Source organism: Argopecten irradians, chromosome 4 (assembly GCF_041381155.1).
Source record: "Argopecten irradians isolate NY chromosome 4, Ai_NY, whole genome shotgun sequence".
Classification (NCBI taxonomy): Eukaryota; Metazoa; Mollusca; class Bivalvia; order Pectinida; family Pectinidae; genus Argopecten; species Argopecten irradians.
In genome coordinates, this window is record NC_091137.1 from 30,696,578 (window position 1) to 30,721,618 (window position 25,041).

The 25,041-nt window shown below is 32.1% G+C and overlaps 3 protein-coding genes and 1 long non-coding RNA gene across 5 annotated transcripts; 2 read left to right on the plus strand and 2 right to left on the minus strand.

Annotated features, from left to right (window-relative positions):
* Positions 1-1,647: 1,647 nt before the first annotated feature.
* On the plus strand, positions 1,648-4,870 carry LOC138322466 (heterogeneous nuclear ribonucleoprotein A3-like). Its single transcript, XM_069266493.1, has 4 exons — positions 1,648-1,754; positions 3,075-3,397; positions 4,212-4,280; positions 4,786-4,870. Coding segments are annotated over exons 1-3 (360 nt in total). The 5' UTR covers positions 1,648-1,752; the 3' UTR covers positions 4,247-4,280; positions 4,786-4,870.
* Positions 4,871-8,421: 3,551 nt separating this feature from the next.
* On the plus strand, positions 8,422-10,753 carry LOC138322467 (uncharacterized). The gene is made up of 4 exons (XR_011208402.1): positions 8,422-8,538; positions 9,726-9,946; positions 10,219-10,288; positions 10,642-10,753. It is a non-coding gene; the product is annotated as an uncharacterized lncRNA (long non-coding RNA).
* Positions 10,754-11,632: 879 nt separating this feature from the next.
* LOC138322470 (neuropeptide-like protein 29) lies at positions 11,633-14,074 on the minus strand. Of its 2 annotated transcripts, XM_069266496.1 has the most exons (4): positions 14,034-14,074; positions 13,373-13,701; positions 12,108-12,194; positions 11,633-11,761 (listed from the first exon to the last, which is right to left on the minus strand). In XM_069266496.1, the coding sequence occupies exons 2-3, from the start codon at positions 13,692-13,694 to the stop codon at positions 12,136-12,138; spliced, it is 381 nt and encodes a 126-aa protein (XP_069122597.1). In that variant the 5' UTR covers positions 13,695-13,701; positions 14,034-14,074; the 3' UTR covers positions 11,633-11,761; positions 12,108-12,135. The 2 variants fall into 2 exon arrangements, with proteins under 2 accessions (XP_069122597.1, XP_069122596.1); XM_069266495.1 differs by lacking the exon at positions 14,034-14,074 and having other exon boundaries at positions 13,373-14,025.
* A 4,415-nt stretch (positions 14,075-18,489) lies between these two features.
* LOC138322469 (neuropeptide-like protein 31) lies at positions 18,490-20,333 on the minus strand. Its single transcript, XM_069266494.1, has 4 exons — positions 20,254-20,333; positions 19,630-19,964; positions 18,953-19,039; positions 18,490-18,612 (listed from the first exon to the last, which is right to left on the minus strand). The coding sequence occupies exons 2-3, from the start codon at positions 19,955-19,957 to the stop codon at positions 18,981-18,983; spliced, it is 387 nt and encodes a 128-aa protein (XP_069122595.1). The 5' UTR covers positions 19,958-19,964; positions 20,254-20,333; the 3' UTR covers positions 18,490-18,612; positions 18,953-18,980.
* Positions 20,334-25,041: the final 4,708 nt, after the last annotated feature.

A 25,041-nucleotide genomic window follows, 5' to 3' on the forward strand; every position in this document is an offset into this window, starting at 1 on the left:
AATTTGAAGGACACATATTTGAATTTCATCACAGGCAGGAAACAAAACTAAAAGGTATGGTTGAAAATAAGTTAGATTTATTCCTATGTATATCTATTGCTTCCTATTGTCCCTAATCTTTTTGTTGTCTTATAATTAATGAAAAGTATTTTGTTTATTTGTCTTTACCTTTATTACTTGTGAACTGATCATTTTATGATAAATTAACAGCCTAGCCATTACCGTAAAAATGAAAACAGTTTTAGTCATATTACATGAAATCATGAACCATGATTTTATGCAATATCTTTCAATATTAGTGTCTAGACGTAAAAATTCGTTTCTCTGTTAACTAATTCCTTACACCTTAGCATCAATCTGAGACAAGGTCATACCTTGTTAACCTTACCAAACCTGTGTCTTCAACAGATAACTTGACACACATATTACTTCACAGGTGTGACTTCCGTGTGTCCATATCCTTGAGAGCAAACAGGCCAGGTATGGCATGTCAATCAAGTCTGACTTTTGACCCTTTTGGACAATAATATTACTAATGTAAAAAAAAATATTTTAGCAGTATTTCAGTTCCACCAAGAGTACATTAAAATTTGCACATATTTCAAAACAAACCTGTTCTAATAGAAATTAGATTTGATGGTTTGACTGAAATATACCAGAAAAGTTCACTGTAGTGTATCAATCAAAGTAATTAACAACGTCATAGAATTTGTCAACATTTCTTGTTATATGTTTCATAAGGAATGTAGAACAATACGTTTATGTCATATTTTGGTTCGTATTATGTAACAGAATTAGCCTCACTGAATTGTTCCTTTAATAAATACAAATAAAGAAAATATTTGCTTTTTTTCGGAATCTTTTATGGTTATAGATTTCTTGTGGTAAACAATTTTAAATAATGCTTATCCTGTTGAAACGTAAAATATTTTTTTTGAAGTAGCTCTAAAGTCGCCATTACAAACTGGTGGCAGTTACCGTCTTGTAGTAAAGCATCTACTGTCTAGAACTAAATGCTCGCTCGTACAAAAATGCATTTAGCTTTTTAGATGCACGACCTTGACTAAATGATAACTTTCTTTGATAATAGAAGCTCCAAAGAGAATACATGTCGCTATTGCATACCTTATAGGAATCCCGATTGGGTATGGTAATAGCGTACACTTTGTACCTGCTCGATCGAATAGCTATAGGCTTAGGGCTTTCAAAGATATTCCCTTCAATCGTTCATAATAAAGTGGAATTTGTAATTATATTTTGTTTGATTTTTCATAAAGAATGCAGAACGATTTTATTTTTGTGATATTTTGTTTCGTGGTCATCAGACAGCTAAAATTACCTTCAATGGATTGCCCCTTTTAGGAGTGTGTATCTTTATTGAGTTTCATTAAATAAGGATACCTTTTGCACAGTACAGCAATAATGAAAGATTTATTGCCAAAACAGGATTGATAGAGTCCAGAAACCAGTGCTTGACCAGGAGATTGGTAAACACCTGTGACTGACCATGCAATCCACCACAGGTGTGATACCCTCAGGTCAGGTAATGGTCATCCATCAACCAATGATTTTGACAGATCTTCACCCTCGGTAAGCAGAAGGCAAAACTGTATGCATGAAATATACACCGGGTATATTATTAATGTATTTATGCAAATAAGTAGAGTCAAAGGTCATGTAAAATGACCGGAGTTTAATCCACTGTGGATCAGCAAGTCTCATAGCCACACGTCCCCAGACCGACCGAGCAAAATGTAAGTTGATTTTCCTTTTTTAGATATATAAACAATGCAAAAATACATTATAATAATGATTAAAATTGATGGTTAGTTATGTATGTATACTGTTCAAGTCGGTGGAAGAATGTGTCACAAAATGAACCTTTACGAAAAGACTTATTTAACAAAAAAAAAGACAAATAACTTCTAACTTATATACACTATGAATTAAATACGTATCTAAAGGCCGACGGTGTTTAAGGATATTTTTGTCCATACCTCGCCTCCAAGTACTTTGATTCATCAAAATTGTTTGAAGAAACCATAAATTGTTATTTGGATGGTGTTCACGATAAAATAGCATAACGATAGGGACGTAAAGTGTACCAATGATACTAATCTAGGAATTAAGTATATCATAGTAGCTAGCATGCCATTCATCGACGTATCGCAAAGCCGATTATTGCGCGAGTAAAAGAAATCGCGATTTAAAATTAAAACGGGAAAATGATTTTCTCGGAAATCGAAATGTCGCAGTATGTATATAATAGTACACATAAGTTACGTCTTGTTTATTATTTGTCAGATGACGTTTACACGAACACGTTTATCTTTATACGAGAACATCTTTCTTTTTTCCTCGATATGTGAATGTTGAATGAACCGTTCTAGTTTGTATGTACAATTAGATAAATATTGTCAATCACTGATTTTCGCTTCTGAGTTAATACCGCATGCAGAAATCACAAAAATCACAACTCCTCGAAATAGTGCTACGGATAACATTACAACCATATAGTCATATATGACGTCATTTGATTGTTTCGATATATTATTTAGACATTAAAACGCGAAATAAGGTCACCGCAAAAAATTGTTTGGTCTCAGTACATTACCTTTTCTTATAGATAACTGTTTTCTTATAGATAACTGTCTTAGATTATTACAAAAGCATACAAATATTACATATGCATTATAACGTTAAGGTTAATGTAGGTATTTAAATATATATTATAGAGAAACCGCAGTAAGAGTACGTTTAAATTCAGCAGTACATCTGATTAATCTAATGTAGTATTTATTGAAAGCTTAGTTGAATAGAAAAACATTAATGCCTTATAATGTCATTCCGTTTATGCATATTACAGAGTTCATTCTCTTGCGGATAGGAATCGATTGTTACGTCATTATTACGTGAGCACAATTCACGTCGTTTTCTCCGACAAGTATGACGTTACGCTCACAAACATATGACGTCACAATCAATACATACCCGCAAGGGCATATAACTCTACAATGTGCAAAAACAGAATATATTTAAAACATATACTAATATAAGTATGGTTATTTTCTTAGGCTTAGGATTGTTATTTTGTCCTGTATGCTGGCGGCGGTTTGTGGCAACACCTACGGCGGCTATGGGTCCAAAGGTGGATACAGTGGTGGCATGGGGTATGCCAGTAAAGGAGGCTACTACAGCGGCTATGGCGTAAAGGGTGGCTACTACAGTGGGTACGGCGACAAAGGCGGTAGCTACAAAGGCTACGGAAAAGGTGCCACACAAACATCTCAGACCATAATTCCGTTTTCGAACCCAGAACTTCCTGACTTCACTCTTCAAGGAAGGGACGAAGACTCCCCATATGGAACCGGCATTGGACTCATAGCTGCTTTTGGGGGTAAATTTGTTGTTTTAGATACTTTCAAATACTGTATGACTGATTATTTTCGTGGAGTAGTTATTTTTACGGTTTCGCATTGCTGTGATCGCGATTTTTTTATCAGAATGAACTACGATACTCTTACATCCATATCGCGAAAATTTTAAAACCGCCAAAATTATTTTTTTTTACATTTACAGTCCAATTGTTTGACCTGTTAGAACAACTAGCTATAAGACTGTCAAGTTTTATGTCGGGTTCCATTTTTATATTGAGATATTACTTTTTATGAAGATAATCTTTTTTAGTAATATGAGTAGTATTTAATGTTAAAGTCAGTGTTTTTCCTGGGTATTTTGGGAAATTGCCACTTGGTGAAAATTGGGAAATTTTGTGCGATAAAAGTAGGAAATGAAAAATTTAAACGGTGTTTATGGAAATTTTGGAAAAGGTAGAAATAGACAATTATGCTTCTCTAAGAATTAAGTGTAAGAATGGATACTAAAATACGACACTTAGACTTGGGATTTCCGTAATTTTTAGGTTTCGTTGCACAAAATAGGCGTCAACTCACGGATTTGGGAAATTTAGACAAAGATTTGGGAAAAAATAACAAAAAAAACAATTGGGAATGGGGCCTTATTTCGGCCCCAAATATATAGGCAGAAAAAACACTGAAAGTATTAAAAAATATAAATCATATGTTATCTTTGTTAGCCTTAGTAATGAAGGGGACTTTTAACAGCTGAATAAATGTTAGTAAGATGTTTTTTTGTACATTTTATGAAAATTTTGAATGTCTCTTCAACTGTATATTGCTCTGTCTTTTCAGCTTTCGCAATCCTGTTTGCTTTAACAAGAAACTGATCACTGCACTATTGGTCCACGACTGTTCTCATTGGTAGGTTCATAAGCTAGCACTGCAAATTAATTTCTGAATTCCTACACAACTTGATTAAAACACTCAGAGATGTTGAAATTATGAAAAGTTATAATTTTTATAATTAAGCCATTATAATCGCTACAACTTTTTTTACTTTATATTCCGTCTTTGCATATAACAGAGTTAATACCTTGCGGTCAGGTATTGATTGTTACATCATTATAACATGTGATCACAATTCCCATCGTTCTCTTCGAAAAGTATATATGACGTTACGTTCGCAAACACATCACGTCAGAATCAATACCTACCCGCAAGGTATTAAGTCTGTAATATGCAAATAAAGAATAAAAACAGGAAATTGAAACATTTGAATTCGCGTTCAGGCTCTCTCGGGAAATTTCGCGATAAAATTATTTCACGATATTAGGGTGATTTGCAGTAAGTAATACAGTATTATAATACTGTTGAATTGCGCTTTTATATTATATTATTTTATTGTATTATTTTTTTCTATTTTCAGATATCCTGGGGTCTGGAGTCTTTAGAGAAACTAAGTTGTTATTGTCTACCGACTGATTAATTGTTAATTAAAATATGAAAAATAATATTGTCTTGTTTGTACTATGTTTGTAATGGATTTTACAATGATATCTAATGTTTTATACCCTATTTAAACCAATGATATTTTGTATGCCTATACATTGGTGTATTATTTCAACATAACTTAGTTAGTAAAAACATTAAAAAAATGTCTACTATACAACGGGTCCAACCTTATCACTATTACCTTTGACTCGTAGATTGTAATGTTGTCTGTTAATTTGACAATGTATCCAAAATTGTACATTGCATTTTAACAAGTCTATAGGCTTCAAACTTTATTTCTGTCATCATATAACAATGGCATTATGTTAACTTATGTCTATAGCATGTACCAGGAGCGCTAGTTTGACCACATTCTACTTTACAAAGGCATACACATCGAGACCCTGTCTTGCAAAAGGAGGATTTGAATTATATATTATATCGTCGTTGATAAACGGATTTTCCTTGTCTAGCTTAAACAATGTTAAAGCAAAGACCCCAAAATGAGTTGATAATGTAAATATAAGCATTAAACTATCTTCATATGGTATTTATGGTCTAGCGCACATTATGAATATTGTTTGCAAAGCTATGGCATTTATATAGACCATAGATGCCATAGGAAGATAGTTTAATGCTTAAATAACGTCATCTGAACGTACTGGGAATACTGTTTGTAAGACAAAATGTTAGATTTAGGATTTTTCTATTAAGTACATTTATACAAATCTGCATGTTTTGCCTTAAATACAGCGTTTGAATATTTTTCTTAAACCTAGTCTCCCTCTTATGTTCCATGTTCCTAAAAATATATAATAGAAATGTTTGCGATGAATAAGATGACTTCTTATATGCCATATTTACTTCGTAACGTTTATATATACAGCAACACAGACACCAAGCTACGGCACAAAAGTTATACCTAGGTTTAGGCCTAATGCATGCACACTTTTTATCAACTTAGATATGTTTTACCAAGTGATATATATAAGCAAACAAAATATGACTAATATAAACAGTGTCTAATACCTTTAACTTTAAGTCAACATTTTTTAAGTATCATAACAGTATGAAAAATTGTTTGTGTGAATCCGGGTAGTACCCACTAAAATAAGTTCCTTGAGCTCCTGAAGAAAGTGCGCTACCGAATTTATCAAATGATCTTCCATATCAATGAATACTAGCAGTGACAAATCTACAGAAGCGTTTTTCAAGAAATATAATAAAATTATTAAAACTGCACTTTATTCAGTTTGATGTAATAGGAATGGTGTACAGTTTATAGATGCATTTTACAAAACAATTACGATAACCATCGTAAAACGTTTTACATTAGTACTTCATATCCTTCAGGTGAAGATAGTTAGCATAATTCTCGAACTGAAAGTTTCATTCAAATATAAAACAAAATGTAATTAGGATTGGTTTTTTTCGGATCCAAGCCAATTCATCTATATTTTCATATTATATAGCATATGACTTGACGCTACCCAAATTAGATTTGATTAATAAATGTTTAGAAAAATGTTTGAATTCATTTCAAGAAAAGTTCAAACATTTTTAGTTGATTAAAGACACCTATCTGTCAAGAATATCTCATTCAGTAATTGTTTTTTTCTTGTTTTAAAACACATGGTGTTTTTAGGGTTGTCGCACGACATCGTTTCCTGGATGCTTTCACAATATAATTATTTTCATGTTTAAATAGAGATGACTTTTGTGAAATAGATAAGGGACGTAAATAGGGCTGCGGTTACTGAGTGGTTAAGATGTCACGACATATTACCTCAAACCCTCCACCTCTGGATCGCGAGTTCGAATCCTACGTGGGGCAGTTGACAGGTACTGACAACTGCTCGGTGGTTTTTCTCCGGTATCTCCGTCTTTCCTCCACCAACAAACCTGGCACGTCCTTAGCTCACCCTGGCTGTTAATGGAATTTTAAACTAATACAACCCGAATCAAACTAACAAAAATACTTCAATATTATCCCGCGAAACTTATCTTCAGGGATTTTTTTTCCTTGCGTAGTTGTATCTGCAAACCAGAAACGGCGTTAATGACCTGGCCCCGATTTCTCATAAGTTACATAAGGAGAAATTCTTAAATCTTAAATTTTGACTTAAAGAGACAATTCACTCAGGCTGATTCTTTTGCATAACCAAGAAGCAAAATATAGCATAAATGTATTGTTCTACATTTCTTATGAAACATATAACGTAAAACATTTATAAATTCCTCGACATTGTTAAGTATTTTAATTTATATCGTTGAAATATCAAATCGTTGATCAATACGATTAAGCAGGTACAATATGAACGCTGTACCTTTACCCGAGCCAAAGTCACGCCCGTTAAACAAATGAACTACATAACCATTGAGAAGGTGATAAAATGATTTTTAGGCAAGACAATGCACCTAATAAGGTGAACACACTACTGTCAGAGCAATTTGAGCAGTTGTAGACAAAAGTTGCATTACCCTACGAGCAAGGGACAGGGTTCGGCATACAAGAAGTTTGACCACAGTGTGTAATGGCGGACAGCGAGCGATTTTGAACATTTCACACACAAGTCGCCACCGTGGGCTTTTCAGGCATATCACAGTAAAACCGACTGATCTAATTACCATTAGAACTGGGTTTTTTCCGATACATGTACAAATTTTAACGTTCTCTTAGACTGAATTGTCCCTTTAAGTCTGCACTTTTCTTTCGAGAAATCGGGGCCTGATGGCTTATTCTTTTGGAGAGTATACCATAAATTGTTCAACCAAAGAAAATCCTCGTTACAAGCTGGATTAATTTATACATCAATAATACAGTTATTATATCGCATCCTCAGGTATTTAGATAGATATCGTATCGTAAGTAGTGATCATGAATCATATTAAAATCAGCAAAGGTTATATCCTAATTTCTGTTCTATAGTATTTGCAGAAATGACCATTAGCCAATAAGACCAGCTGCTGTGAAAGAGAAAGCGTTTTCCTCAATGGATGTCGTTCAGTTAATTCATTTTAGATTCGCATTGGACTACAATGGCAACTGAGGGTTGAAAACTAATTATAAAAAAAGGTGTTAATTACTGGAATATCGGAATACTTCGCTATACATTATTTACCTATATTCACTTAAAAGGTAATATAGTTTAAAGGGTCTTATTCATCTTGAGTCGTTCAAGGTTGAAACGTATTAATACCTTTTCTTCATTAAGGTCCTTAATTACATTTTATTATGTACATTGTACATGTATGTATATTAGTCAATCCTTTTATTTTGGAAGTTTATGGTAGAGTTAATTCCAAATCTTTTAATAGTCAATCAGAAAAAAATTGACAGATTTATACAACTTTATGATAATTTATAAAATTCAGTTGGGTGTTATTGTTTAATTACATTCTATTATATAATTGTCAATATGCTTTCTTTTAGAAATTGTCAGTAGATTGAATCCTTAAAACTACCCACACATCTCAGCGTTTCCGGTTAGCTTGAGGCGATACAGCTTTAAGAATGCATTCTATGTATATCGAAAGATAAGCCTTTCCGGATTCATTGTTAACCTTTGACTTCTGGGGTCAGCATGGGAACAACATTCACCGAGATTCCTTATAGGGTAGGATGACGTTAACAGAACACCTACGGAGCTTGTGGAAATAGGCGCTGGTGATACAGCCACATTGGAAGGTAGGAATATAAATATGAAAATCACTCCTCAATTATAAGATAATATTTACATATTTATTTAAATTTAGTTTGTATTTAATTGGTTGCTAGAAATCCAAGCAGAAATCAAGAATATAGGTAAGGTGCGATATATCTATTTATATGTATTTGTTACGCTCACCCTGACCATGTCAAAGCGTTGGAATATTTTGTCGTTCACGTATGATAATTAACATTCAGAATTTGGTATACGTATATATAAAGTTAATTATAGAAACAATGACATATCACTAACTTACATGAATTTTTTATCAGTTTCAATTAAAAAATTGATTTTTAATTTTTAGGTAAAATTAAATTTAATATTTCATTTGGATTGAAAAAAAACCAACAATTTTATGGATTAGATCAAGCTCAAAATAACTAGTTTTAAATATACAATTATTACCAGTGTTTTATATATATTTGAAAACAGCTTTTACACAGTAATTTTCTGTGCTAACTGAAAAAGAGACCAAATGATTGAAACATTTTTGAAACACCATTTCAGTAGACTAGAACCTGATTAATAAATACATACTGTCAAGGCATATATTTAGCGCTAATAATATTTTGGCGCTTTTCGTACTATCATTATGGACCAATAATACCTTTTGTAAGTCTCTGATGCGGCAATATTTGTGATTGCGTGTGATATTATTTTGGCGCTTTTCGTGCTATAATTATGGACCAATAATACATTTTGCAAGTCTCTTATGCGGCAATATTTGTGATTGCGTGGATTCATCATTATTGACTTTTTCAACTTAGGTTGTCCATTAAAATTTGATAACGATAAAATTTTTCCGTTTATTCCGTTTACAGTATGTAATCATAATTATTTTATATGAATATTAATCTTAATAAACAGTAAATTTTTTATCCTATTTCCAGATAAGAAATCGCATAAATAAATCACCGCAAAAGTGTTAAAATTGAAAATCCAGATGTTTAGATTGCGAATTTAAATCCTCGTGCAAAAGTCTAAAAACGCGAATTTAAGTTGCCACAAAAACAATTTGGTTTACAGTAATTATTGAAACATCTTTAAAACAACATTTTACTGAATTTGTACCTTATAAATATACATGTTATTATCAATAATTCTAAAACTAAGTTTGAAATACATAATAAATGAAACATCTTTGAGATATTTTTTCTATTTTCAGGAGTACCATGAAGCCAATCACCGCCGTCGCCTTCATTTTAGTGTTCTGTGTGGTAGGAAGTCAGTGTGGAGGGTATAAAGGCCAAAATGGTCAATACGGAAACATGTATGGCCTAGGTTATGCCTACGGAAGTGGTCAAGGTTACGGTTACCAAACTACTGGTATTAACATGCCCCCGGTCCCTCCGCCATCTACAGCATACAGGGACTTGATACTTATTGGTAAGTAAACGGTGACCTAATTCTGTAGTCATACGGAATGGTTGATGCGTTAAATACATTGGTTTGGTAATAACCATTAATTACTAATAAAACATAAAGGAACGATTAGCGTCTGAACCAAATATCAATTTTGATATTAATTTTACTATGAATGAATGAATGAATGAATGCATGAATGAATATATGAAAAAAAATACATTTTTTATTGAATGAATGAATTAATTAATTAATATGTTCTTCTTGGATTGATATGATACGTTTTACTTTTATAGGAATAGCTATCTTCCTGCTCCCGTTTTTAGCGAATAACTCCTTCGGCTAAAAAATTGAAACACTTTATTTGTAAGTATGAACGTTCCTCTTATTAACGCTATTATAGTTAATATATATAAGATATCAATGACATCATATGCAGTTGAACTTGTTTAACTTGAACTCATGTATCTTAGACATCTCGTTTAACTCAAATGATTCGTTTATCTCGATGTATTTTGGTCTTGACAGATCTATTCTCTATATATTCACGTCCACCAACCTCTACAATTCGGATACATAAAACTACACTCTGACTTAAAGAAAACGAGCTTTATATATTATAAAACAGTGTTTAAATTTGTATAGAGAAATTGTATTCGTTTTCAGAAGAAATCTTTCCTTTAATCCTTGATTTTTCAATATTTTTTTTCTATTTTCAGAATATTCAATTTCAACAGAAAATGAGTCGTATAAAGAATGGGACCTAAAGTCATCGCAATACTCATACAATTTGAATGTAGTTTAATATACAATAAAATCGTTTGAAGATAATTATTATATTTATTTTATTCACATGATTACAATGGTCATGCTTTACGATACATGCTTTATGCTAGGTTGAATATTCAAATTCCAGAACCGGTACCACACTTTATTGTATGAAAACAATAATATTTTTCAGTAAAATTGTTTTTGTTGGCTAAGCCATAAAGGACCATTTGGTAGAACAGTGACAAAATATGTGTTATGTCAACGTCACCTGAATGGATATTATACCAATAAAATGAGGACAATATTTAAGAGAGAAAAATAAATTTGTTTGGGTTAATCAAACCGAATATTGACGGAAGTATAATAATAGAATGATTTTGTTGTAAAACTTACAAAATCCCCAGGCACATAACCTTCACCTGACTGTCAATGCCTTATGACATTGGACTTAAAGATGCTCCACCGCCGACAGAGCATAAATGATATTCATCATTTGAACAATAACTGGTGTTTAATCGTGTATATATATGTCTAATTAAAACAAGAAATAATATAAAATCATTTATTTTGCCTTTGGTGCATGCGCAATCAGTACTTCATTCCATAAAGGATATAGTGATACGCAATTTTTTCGGGATGCAATTAATTATTTTTCATATTTTTAACTTGAAGTAAAATTAGAAGCTCAAACTTTTCAATGGTGGTAATGGTGTAAAGTCAGTAACTTTTGTAACTGAAGAAACATAGTAAATCGTCTACTCCTGTTTTTGATAGTGAATAAATACCACTGGTCAGCGGTGGAGCAACTTTAAGTAAGAATCAATATGAGCTAAGTTATTAGAATCGTTATCAAATAGTTTTCATATTCTTATAGAATATATGGTACGTGAGAGCCAATTTATCCGTGATGGTCTTAGTCTTTAAATAAATGACTGCGAATTTTCAAACAAACAAATGCTTTATTCAAGAACATATATACAGAAAATATACCAACAGGGAACAAACAGGGGTCTTTGGTAGCAGCCAAGGACAGTTGCGCACACATAAAAAATATAAGAAAAGTCAAATCTGAAAATGTAAACAATAAAATTTAAGAAAAACATAATGAATTATGATATACAACATTTTCCAATGTATGGTCAGTAAAAAAATATATTGTTTTAATTTTGAACATTCCTTGAAAAGTGTGACAGGAATAAAAGTAAAAGTAATTCTGTAAATATGATAAAAATGAGCTGATCATTATAGTTTATATTGATATCTTATATTCTTATTTTTTCTATTAATCTATTTTCAATTTTTTCTTAATGTTCTCTATTTTTGCTATTTACTTATCGAAAATGAACTTTACCTAGTTTTTTGTATTTTTATTCGTTTATTTTGAAAAAAATAAATAAAAAAAATATATACTGACCCGTTGTTATCCGCTATAGGTAGACAGCTTAACCGCTGTTGTTGTTGTTGTTGAGGAGAAGCAACAGAAGCAGAAGACCACCTCCCACTGTAAAACGACAGTTTTAAATAATACAAAAATAACAAAGCTGTATAATATGGAATTGATTGAGTTTCAAAGCATATGGTGAATTCCACTGTACATACAAGCTACAGGAAAATATGCTTCAACAGTAAAATATTTCAATTGGAGTAACTTTCATGGTGTTTAGGGATTTGGTACAGAGTCATGAATTATAAAACATCAGTATCCATCTAATATATTACAGTATTGGTACAGAGCCATGGATATTATTACATCAGTATCCATCTAATATATTACAGTATTGGTACAGAGCCACGGGTATTAAAACATCAGTATCCATCTAATATGTTACAGTATTGGTACAGAGCCATGGATATTATTACATCAGTATCCATCTAATGTGTTACAGTATTGGTACAGAGCCACGGGTATTAAAACATCAGTATCCATCTAATATATTACAGCATTGGTACAGAGCCATGGATATTATTACATCAGTATCCATCTAATGTGTTACAGTATTGGTACAGAGCCACGGGTATTAAAACATCAGTATCCATCTAATATATTACAGTATTGGTACAGAGCCATGAATTATAAAACATCAGTATCCATCTAATATATTACAGTATTGGTACAGAGTCATGAATTATAAAACATCAGTATCCATCTAATATATTACAGTATTGGTACAGAGCCATGGATATTATTACATCAGTATCCATCCAATGTGTTACAGTATTGGTACAGAGCCACGGGTATTAAAACATCAGTATCCATCTAATATATTACAGTGACCATTTCAGTATCTTATTTGTTACATTATAATATATTTGTAATATTGTGTTTTATATATAATAAGCTGATCATAGTGACCACAAATATTTTATTTAATACCATTTTTGATTGGCAATGTAAGGGTACAAATCTTATATACATTACAATATTTATCATTTTAAATATGTTATTAGTATATCTCTAGGCGACAAAAGACCGCATTAAAAAGACACAAACAATTTTTCAAACGTTATTTAAAAATTAACAAAAAAAAATTAATAAAACATTTATTAATATAATATAAATGAACAACGTACTAAACTAATTAATTAGATAAAAAAATTGGTATCACGATTAATCAACACGTCTTATCTAATAGTACTTAATATATTATTTAATTCCATAAAAACACAATGGCTACTTACAATAAAGGAGTGAGTTATCATCCTGGTTGTTAGCGACGGCAGCTCCGGCAAGAGCGCCTGGTGGTGGTCCGGCGTAGTAAGGAACATACATAGCTGTTTCCTGTGTGGTATATCCCTTGTCGTATCCCTTTCCATATCCGCTGTATCCATGGCCATATCCGCTTACGTATCCCTTTCCGTATCCGTGGCCATATCCGCCGCCATATCCGCCGTACATACCACTTCCGTATACGTCATATCCGCCGCCATAGCCATTTCCAAGACAGCAGCCAACGGCCATAAAGAGGGCCAAAGCCGAAAGGGTAACGGTGATAGAGTTCATTTTGATCCTGATAAAGACATATCAGAGTGAAATTAGAAATACATTGATAAGAGGACTTTTTCATTCGCCTAACTTAAGTTAAAAGTAAAAAAAACCAACAAAGAAACAAAGAAACCAGCAAAGGAAAAAAAATAATAAAATAAAAAAAAAATAATAAAAAAAAGGTTTTTGCATAGAAATTTTCATATCGTCACAGATATATCTGTTCCGACTTATTTGCTTCTTTAAATACTTTCTTCTGTAAAATGTAATACCAGGCTTACTTAGCATGGTATATCGTATCGATATATCAGGAAATAGTGTTAAAGCAGAGCTATAATTTTTAACAAGTTTACTTACCTGTTCGGGATAGCCGCTGAAGTGAGGATGATTTACTAAAGAGCGAGTCATTTATATACCCCGATCTGCAATGAAATTCAATTGCACCCCGGAAATTTCTGTTCCCAATATTGTAACACCATATAACTAATAGCAATGGCTAATCCATCAAAGTACGCAGTGTTGTGTAACACCCTAGACGGGTACATGGACACACCACGGTCACACTTATCATTGCCTTACAGATATATGTAAGCATAACTCTTACTTCACAGATGAAAATTAAGTAGATATACCGCTCTGTGACCAGTTGTAAAAGTCATTACTACTAGTTTAATCATTTAATTAGTAAAAATAATTATTATCGTTTGCTTTCTCAGTCGGCTGTAAACCAACAATATGTCATGGCTACTTAATTTCATGATTTCCGTTTTAAAACATTTTTGCAGAGATTAAGTTTCGCGAATTTGAAATTGAATGAAACTATCTTTGAATTTAATTGTGCAAGAGCTGTGCAAGATTGTATTTTGCAAATTTACCTTTATTGCTGAATTCGCGAAAGTAAAACCACACGCGAAACAAAGTAGATTTACAGTTACCAGAAATTATCTAATTATCATTTGGAAGTTAGTTTATTATTTTTATAATACCAATTTTGACAAGTGTTTACCCACGGAAATTTCAAAATTGTTTTGTATGTAACATTTCTAACTTTAATTACAATGCTAAGTGATTTTAATTTCAAAGTGTCAATAAATTAATAGACTGTTGAATTGGGTATATTATAATCAGTAACATGAGAAAAATGTGAAACATGCATATTAATGTTTGTATTATAATAATAATTGTGAAATAAGGATTGATGTTGACCAGACCGACTACCACAAATATATTAGCCTACCTCTCCCTCCTTTCTCAATTCTTATCTTACTTCTTTTTTGTATTTCTTTTCTTTCTGCTCTACAAAAGTGCAATATACCTCTATCAGTATATATACTATACGCCTTAACGTAAATCTAATTTACTAATATCACATTTAACAGTTCTCATGAATGAAATAAGTATTAGAGAGGTGAGTGTGTATGTTTTATGATGTGGATAGGATAGTTTGATTGTTCTTGTATGATTGGTATATGATGAGAGTATGATAAGTGATAGACTATGATTATATTGATTAATAATAAGGATGATGATGATGATGATGATGATGATGATGATCTTGATGATGACGATGATGATTAAACATTAAATTCAAGCTATAAAATCGTTCAAAAATTCTAGTTTTCAGCATAAATATTTTAATGCTAAAATGGAACAAATACTTAACAAGGTCACTGCGACCTAATTTTTCATCATTTTTTTTAACTGAACTTCACAAACCCAATATTTACATGCAAAAAATACTACGGCTATTCTAATAAGGACTTAAACCATAAAAATTTGAATTTTCACCCTTCGACCTTTGACCCAAAATTACTATGAGTGCAGAAAAAAATCGGATATTCTGAGTAGCATACAATATGCATCTCACCCTAATGTATCTTCATTCAAAAGGATTTTGCTTGTCACTAAGTGGCCGTTAAACGGTCCAAAGTGATACCCGTCCTTTAACTAAAAAATGTGGAAAATTTAATGCATTAAAGAATCAATAACGTGACACCCATGTCATAATTTAAATAAATAACAGTTTGACGCAATTTAAATCAGGTTTCAAAGCTAATAAACACGTGCAAATAAGATATGCGAAATATCGCAAATCAAAAGACACAATAATACAAAGCATTACATCCGACGAAGTGTGTCTATCGAAGGAGTAAAGAATCTCTGAATTTCCTCTTTATTTCTCTGGGACACTACACAAAATGGAAAACTTTAACTATCAGGATATTTTCCATTTAATATTGAAGTGTTGAGTACACATTTCAAGGCTTTCTGACTGGCTTTTGATTTTTAAAATGAGAATGTAAAATCAGATTGATAATTTTGTAGCGTGGCAACTATCATAAGCTTACCGCTAACACTACACTTATCATAACTTTCTGAATAACTAGATTAAAATGAATCAAATATTAATTTTCATAACGCGGGTCGTGTTATGTTTTCCGCCGTCGTCCTAATTACCGCGTGTTAGCTATAGTTGACTATCACTGCGTCAGATGGCAAAACAGCGAAATAAGGCTTCACTGTGAATTTCTTTGGTGTGATAACCTTATTTTAGGCCATCAATATAAATTTCCGTATGTTAATATTGCTTCTAAGATTTTTTTTCAATTTTTGTTTCGGAAAGGGAGTGTTACAGAGGAGAATGTCAGGACTTCAGACCTACATATTTGACACCGAAGTATAGATAAAATTAAGCAACCATTACCGGTACATGTAGATTAATCTAGGTAAACTTGACATTCATCAATTTCTGCATCGTCGGAGACCCACGGGAGATCGCACTACACTAAGCGTTTATACGCTATACTTATCACCCGTGGGCAAACTCCTCGTAAAATCCTCGTAGGTAATTTATATGCCTGAAGAATTTGATTGGTTCCAGTACAGTTTTGCGATGGGATTCCACCCAATCAGAGTAAGCGTTATGTACAGAATACGGCAACACTTCACCTGGCGAATGTTTGGGTACGCGATACTGTGAGCGCACGAGCGGTGTATACACGTGCGTGTATGGGTCAGGTAAACTATGCACAAAGGCGTTGTTAGCTTCGTTCAAAGCAGTATAGGACTTTATTAGGTATTTCTGTAATAATATTATACTTTATTAGGACAGAAATAGGTATGGTAATATGAGTGTTTTATACTTATAGTCTTAATGTTATTAGGTATAAGGTATTAATTAGGGCAACGTAATATTACAGAGTCTGTGTGACCATATCTTCGTCAATGTTATCGTATTAACGCCTAGTCTGTGTGATCTTTCACTTTGGTTTGGAGGTGACGATGTTTCCATTCAGCTGATTTATTTTGTTCAGTTTGTTTACACACTGGTTACAGATATTTCCGTTCACCGACTCAATAGATAAACACCGAAATATTTCCCCATATTGTTCTTGACTAAGAAGATAGAGATCTGTATGATTTGTCCTTAATCGTTTTTATACAAAACTCACATGTTTTTATGGGCGCCCTACAAGCTAATAAACCAGCCTTCATTCTGAAGAGTTTCAAGTATTCTAACTGGTCAATTCTAGTATGTAAATTAACATATTTTACGAGGATTTTACGAGGAATTTGTCCACGGGTGATAAGTGTAACGTAGAGTGGTGCGATCACCCATGGGTCTCCGACGATAAGATTTTTGATAAACCGCAAATTCTTAGAAGTAATACATTATAAGCCTGGAGAGACTGCCACTGGACCTTCACCACCACACGGACAATCATTAGCCTAATTCTCGGACTCCAAGCTATAATGCTACTGGTCATTTTACATTCATTATGCATACACCAGAGCATTAACCTTAAATATATATTTTGCATAAAGGTACGAATAAGATGAGATATTCCCTTCTAGGTTGGGGGATGCGTCGGACTATCGCCTTTTTATCGATATTAACGTATGCCGTGTAAATATCCAAATATCCGTTCACAAAAAAATGAAAATGTGCATGCATGGAAGTCAGTCATCGAAACGATTACATAGGTACAGAGAATAAAGGTAAAGTTATAAGTGCCATAACTTAGCGAAAATTTTGACGTTATGTTTTGTCCCCAGTAATCTATTGAAAGTCGTCAAGTTTGATTAATTGAGATGTGAAAATCATTAAAATCGACAGAAAATATATATGATGGCTTATAAACATCACTTAAAACACAGAGTTCATGTAAATGTAAAAATCGAAAATAAAACAACCACAACTAGATGTAAATATATTGATTTTTAAATTATTTTCATCATTTATTTGTACATTGTAGTTGTGAAATTATAACCGATTTATTGTAATTCTCAAAAAAATGGTAATTTTTGATGGTGAATAAAATATTGAAATCTCGTCTTGATTCATGAGTAGAAAGATCACGACACATATAACCTTTACTTTAAATTATTAGCCATATCAATCATACAATATATGTAAAATCTGAGCTCTTAAATAAACAGAAAATTAGAAAAAAAACTATTAAGAATAAAACAGCAAGTAAACACAATGTCTTTAGAAGAGTAGAAAGATCACGGCACATATAACCTTAACTTTAAATTATTAGCTATATCCATCATACAATATAGGTCAAATCTAAACTATTAAGTAAACAGAAAATTAGGGGAAAACACATTAAGAATAACACAACAAGTAAACACCATGTCTTTAAAACACTTAAATAATAGAGTTCTTCCTAAAGAAATCAATTTATCGACCATAAAACATTCTTGTAGTCTTCGTCAAACTAACTTTCTTACAGAGAGTTTTTGTTTCTCCTTAAATAGTTTCTGAGCGTATCACATATTTGTTTTTAAAAGAACACATGACTGCAAATTTCAAACAAACCAAATGCTTTATTCAAGTACGTATATACAGAAAATGCCAACAGAGAACAAACAGGGGTCTTTGGTAGCAGCCAAGGACAGTTGCGCATACAAACAATCAGGAATATCAAATCTGAAATCATAAAAAATAAACAGGTTAGTAAGATATATGATTACGATTATATGTGTAATATTTTTTATCATAATTTGGAACTTTTTACATTGTATAATCAGTACATATTGTATGACAATTTCAGATGTTAGTTGTGGGATGTTTTAATTTTGATCCTGCTTTTAAAATATTATAATGAAAGTAGTTCTGTAAATAGCACAAACATGCGATGACTATATTATTTTTCATGGATGTCTTATATTTTCACATTCAATTGATTTCTTTTTTTACTTTATAGGTTTTTTTTTCATTTACTTAGCTTGCAATATTCTTATTTATTCATTTTAACAAATATACTGACCCGTTGTTATCCGTTTTAAGTAGCCGACTTAACCGCTGTTGTTGTTGTTGTTGAGGAGAAGCAACAGAAGCAGAAGACCACCTCCCACTGTAAAACAACATATTTAAATTGATACAATAACAACAACAACAAAGGTATAATATGAAACATTCGTCTCTCAGAAAGAAATTGTCGTGGTTTTTGGAGTTGGTACAAAACCATAAATATTGAAACATCAATATATCTTATACATTATAGTTATTATTTTCTGACAGAGTGACCATACCTGCTTCTAATGATGAAAAACACGTGTAATGCCTTATACACTGGTAATACTCCCGGATATTTCATTTTTATTCGGCAATGTATTCTTGTGAATAACATTTGTATTTCAATATGTGCTATTACTATATTTCAGGCCATACATGACCGAATTGAAAAAGACTCGCCAAATTGTAAAGCTCACATTATTATTTTTTTTTCGCTTCCAGCATACACTCCCTTTAAAGATACTCCAATCCTTTTAAAGAATACAAATTTTCAAAAAATATTTTATAGGCTAAATAAATGCTTCAATTGATATGGATAAATCAATTAGATACTTAAATAGCATAACGACTTCCTAAAACGCCTAATCACTAAAATAATTAATAATTCAATGCTTTTAAATTTCACACAAAATCAAAATGAGTGCTTACAATAAAGGAGTGAGTTATCATCCTGGTTGTTAGCGACGGCAGCTCCGGCAAGAGCGCCTGGTGGTGGTCCGGCGTAGTAAGGAACATACATAGCTGTTTCCTGTGTGGTATATCCCTTGCCGTATCCCTTTCCATATCCGCTGTATCCATGGCCATATCCGCCTACGTAGCCCTTTCCGTATCCGTGGCCATATCCGCCGCTATATCCGCCATGCATTCCACTTCCGTATACGTCATATCCGCCGCCCATGCCATAGCCATCTCCGAGACAGCATCCAACAGCCAAAAGGAGGGCCAAAGCCGAAAGGGTAACGGTGATTGAGTTCATTATGATCCTGAAAAGGAAATGTCAGAGTGAAAGCAAAAATCCATACTCCGCGATATAAGTAATACTATATATAGTAAGCGATATAGATGGAATATCATATTCGCCTAACAAAAGTCAATAGTAGATAAATAAATAGGTAAAATAAAAAAAAAATCTTTTGCATCGAAATTTTCTTACAGACACAAATATATCTATAAAACATATTTGGAATACTATCTCCTGTTACTTACTTAGTATGTTATTCAAATGATATATCAAGAAGTAATACTAACGCAATGATATAAAAGTTTGCTTACCTGTTCGTGAGAGTCGCTGAAGTGAGGATGATTTACCAAAGAGCGAGTCCTTATTTATATACCCCGATCTGCAATGAAATTTAAATGCACCCCGGAAATTTCTGTTCCCAATATTGTAACACCATATAACTAATAGCAATGGCTAATCCATCAAAGTACGCAGTGTTGTGTAACACCCTAGACGGGTACATGGACACACCGGGGTCATACTTAACATTGCCTTACAGATATATGTGAGCATAACTCCTACTTCACAGATGATAATTAAGTAGATATACTGCTCTGTGACCAGTTGTAAAAGTCATTACTACTAGTTTTATCATTTAATTAGTAAAAATAATTATTATCGTTTGCTTTCTTAGTCGGCTGTAAACCAACTCTATTTCATGGCTACTTAATTTCGCGATTTCCGTTTTAAAACATTTTTGCAGAGATTAAGTTTCGCTAATTTGAAATTGAATGAATCTATCTTTGAATTCAATTGTGCCAGAATTGTGCAAGATATCATTATTGCAAATTTAAAAAACTTAAGCTTAAGTTACAAAATATGTGCCGTATCTTTATACTCAAGAATCAAGATAAGCTTTTAATATGTTATTAATTACCAAAAGTTACCAACATTTTGATAATAACTGTATTCCAATGCATAGGTATTACTTTCACAAGTACAAATAAGTGCTGAAAGTATTTGACAATACTGCCAAAAATCATAATATTTATATCTATAGTGAAGTGAAATGAGAACATGCGGTCCGACAATAAAGACAAATTGTGGTCTACAATTCCATTTAACGTTTTTATAATGTTATTAGTAATTGTAAAGTGATTTCTGCAGGTCTGTTCCATATAAACATACATAAGACATCAAAAAACATTTACATTATATAAGTTTCATCAAATGGTTTTCAATAGATTATATATAGATTGTCATTAAATTTGACTTCAAGATAAAAATACAAAAAATAATTAATTACATCCTGAAAAATATGGAATGAAGTAATGATTGCGCATGCACTAACCGTAAAACAAGTTATTTGATATCAAAATTTTTGTCTTAATTACACAAATAATATACACGATTAAACCCCAATTATTGCATCTTTAATGCTTTTAACAAGACCAGTATAACCAGAGATTATCGAATTTAAAGGCTTGTGTAATTATTTTGATAATAATCACCTCTTGCACATTTGGACTAGGGTTGGATACTAATCTCGATACCGATAAAGTATCCTTAACCTGACACGTTTATGCTTTGAAAGTGTTTTTAACATCCTTCAAACGTTGTTTAGCTTTCGTAAACATATGAATAGCAGGGAGATGGTTCTAAAATTGGGATGTAAAGCATATTTAACATAAAGATTACGCCTTTCCATATTACTGAAAGTTATCTGCTCCTATCAGTTGATGTTGTGTCAAATGTTTGTGAGTATAATGTCATAATTCCCTACTATTTTATTTTTGAATACTATTTAATTATTGAAATAACATCCAATACATACCTACTTAGGATGAGTTAGGATTAATGGTGAATATCATCTGTTAATTTTGCCATGCTTTATTTAATATAGAGTATAAATAAATACTTATAAAAATAGTAAAACATATAAAATGAAAAACTGAGACATCCAATTTTATTATTACGTATTTCATTTCTTCTGGTATCAAGTAATTGAACAGGGAGAATACAAATGTAAGCAAAGCGTCTGTCCATTTATCATTTGTCAATACAATTGGTTGAATCTGAGAAATTGAAAAGAAAACAATTAAATACATTGATTCATTCAAAAAGGGAACATAAGCTTTGGCATTTTGGTATGGGTATCTTTTTTATTCAAATTCATTTGATGTTTTAGCCAGGTAAATATTAAAATCTTTCTGTTATTTCTATCTTAACATTTATCTATGGTTGGGATGTACAGGCTAAGGATTTTGATTGACAGTTATAATCTTTAATTATTGACATACCCTTGATATACCAGCCTTTCACCATTAACGTTAGGGTAACATGTCGATACTCTATTAAGCATACCCGCTCCAGGGTACATACTTCGGTCGCCTCGGTGAGGTTATTACACCTTCTATGTACATATACTTATAATATGTTTACATAATAACCTGCAGCATATCGATCTCTCTTTGGTGGTTCCCGGTTGTAGGTTTCATTCTAAATAAACCCTCATAGTTAACAGTTCATTTTTTCTTTCTTCTTAAGCAGAAAAAGTAACTAAAGAATAATGAAATTATTTTTTTTAAAATCATATATGTAATAAAACTTACTGTATCTTATTATTTTGTATGATAACCGGCTTACACCATAATGAACCTAGTTACAAGGTAGCTGTTCGACTATTATGGCGAAAAGTATATAAAACAAACTCCGAAAATCCTATCATACTAGCATACGCTGTTATTTTACTTTCGATATCCGCATATTGGTATGATGTTAGTTCGAATGAAACTGGGACTGTTTTTTCTCCAAAATAAGTATTTGACCATACACGGACTAATTGGCACATCATATGAAAAGTATATCAATAAAACTGTTTTGTTCTGCGCGTGTATATCTCACCTCAATAACAATAAAGCAAAACCGACATGAAAGCTGAAGATCCTCATTTGTTTTATTATTTATTTTTCATCATTTTCCATAAAATAGAATCTAAGTATTAAACTATATTTTAAAGACTCTATGATATATTTCAAATGTCAGAGCACGCAATTTAAATTGATTTTCCGCAAAACTTTGGCTTCTATACTGACAATAGATGTCATAAAATGTGAGTTTAATCCTTATATTTACGTTAAAGTAAAACGTGCCTTAGCGACCACATCTGTATAAAATCACTTGCTGTCATGATCACAACATTTTTCAGGCTGCCAAATTATAATGTTCACACCATTAAAACTGCATTTGAAGACCAGTTTTTCTTTGTTCCTTCAGTGGTCATTATAGACATATTTGAATGTTATATTTATTTTGGGTCGCCGATTCAACGTTGTTGAAGTTCGACCACGAAAATGTCAAGTCAATAAACAATGATTTACTCCACAAGACCGAACACATATTTTGACAGTGATCAATCAACGTTTCCATGTCAACCTAGTAGAAGATGATACGAAAATTAGTGTACTTTTTTATAGTCCTTCTCATCAAATATCAGAATTATATGACAACATATATGTTATATTCAACAATAGCTTATGAATATGAATATAATAAAAAATGAATTAAGGATTATTGCGTTATGTTATATGATAAGAAAATACAAAATGATAATGTATCGAATTTGGAAAGAAGGGTGAAATTAGAACGTTAAAGGTATATGTAGGTAACGATTTGTTTGTGTGTGGGTTGAGTCACGGTCAGAGTAGCTTAAAGAAAGATAACATCTTGAAAATCTGGGTGGTTTTTTTTTGGAATCTTCTGTTTGAAATAAGTAAATTTGAGCAGCTAACATTTTGATCATATAAAAAAGGTTAATCACAAAGCAATAAGAGTTTAGTACTCATTTGACACATTGAGGCAGTATAATTGGTGCAGTGCATCAACAGTGAGAATTGTCGAATATGAAATTTCCACAGAAACACAATGCACTGTCAACAAAATTTATGGAGGGATTATTTGGCCAGATGTTTATGCATTCTTACACTAGTATTAGGGAGGACGTCATCTACAGCTGCAAATGAGATACTTTTAAAAGAATATAGAGTAGATTATACCAAACATCGTCTGGGATGTTTTTCCAAAAGGCTGTATATGACGGAAGGACTGACATTATGTAAAATCCTTTTGCACATATGTTGCCGAATAAATCTTTTACATGCCAAGTACTATAGTGATAATAATTTAATTTTGTCTGTTCCCTAATCGGAATATAATAAATACCGTTCATTTTGTTAGTTTGCAGTCATCATAACCACTCAAGTAATGTTATGAAAATGAAATGTCCAGTCTATTCTGCAGTCTACCATTAATTTATGAAGGTACATCTTCATTATGTATGGATATAGGACTAATTAAATATGCTTGTTAATCATTTACAGTAATCAAATTCAAAAACACAGGCCAAAAGTTCAAGAGAGAAAATGTCCATGTATCGATTTGATCAAAGTGAAAGTCACATTTTCTGAGAAATAACAAGTAAACAACAACTATGTCACGCGGTAAGTATATAGATACGTTCACAATTAACAAATTATGTTAAACCACAGTCAATCTGCCCATGTATAAAGAGGTAAGTTAAACTATGTATTCAAAATCTTTTTTATAAATCAGGTCTCAATTTAGTTCATTTTCCAAAATTTGAAGGAAAATATTTGCCATATAACTCTCAGTAAGAATGTCTAATATAGAATTTATAAAATCTTCTGAACTAACTGAATTATAAGGACACTCTTATGAAATTAAAGCAATGTTTTATTATAATTGCAATGGGATTACACCACAAATAAATAAGGTAACATAAACAATGGTGTTTCTTAACTGTTTTTATTTTCAGTATGTTTTTGTTTTGTATCTTATTGTCTAAAGCTGTAATTTCGGTTTTTTTTTCACTCATCAATTATCAAAATGAGGATTCCTGTGCTGCTTCTGCCGACCTTAAACTTTTACTCTCGCTGTGCGTGCTGGTGGCATTGGACCGAATTTGTTTACGATGAATACGTTGTGGGTGTATATGGAATGGATGTGTATAAGGTTACCATGGATACGTTATGGGTGTATATGAAGGTGGATATGGTTGCCATGGATACGAAGTGGGTGTATATGCATGTGGATATTATCAC

Excerpts from the sequence above, each read along its gene's own strand:
- LOC138322466 (XM_069266493.1), top strand. Across the intron at positions 3,398-4,211 it reads ACTCATAGCTGCTTTTGGGG|CTTTCGCAATCCTGTTTGCT; the intron begins GTAAATTTGTTG and ends CTGTCTTTTCAG.
- LOC138322470 (XM_069266496.1), bottom strand. The coding sequence starts at position 13,694 with ATGAACTCTATCACCGTTACCCTTTCGGCTTTGGCCCTCTTTATGGCC. Across the intron at positions 12,195-13,372 it reads TGATAACTCACTCCTTTATT|TGGGAGGTGGTCTTCTGCTT; the intron begins GTAAGTAGCCAT and ends GTCGTTTTACAG.
- LOC138322469 (XM_069266494.1), bottom strand. The coding sequence starts at position 19,957 with ATGAACTCAATCACCGTTACCCTTTCGGCTTTGGCCCTCCTTTTGGCT. Across the intron at positions 19,040-19,629 it reads TGATAACTCACTCCTTTATT|TGGGAGGTGGTCTTCTGCTT; the intron begins GTAAGCACTCAT and ends GTTGTTTTACAG.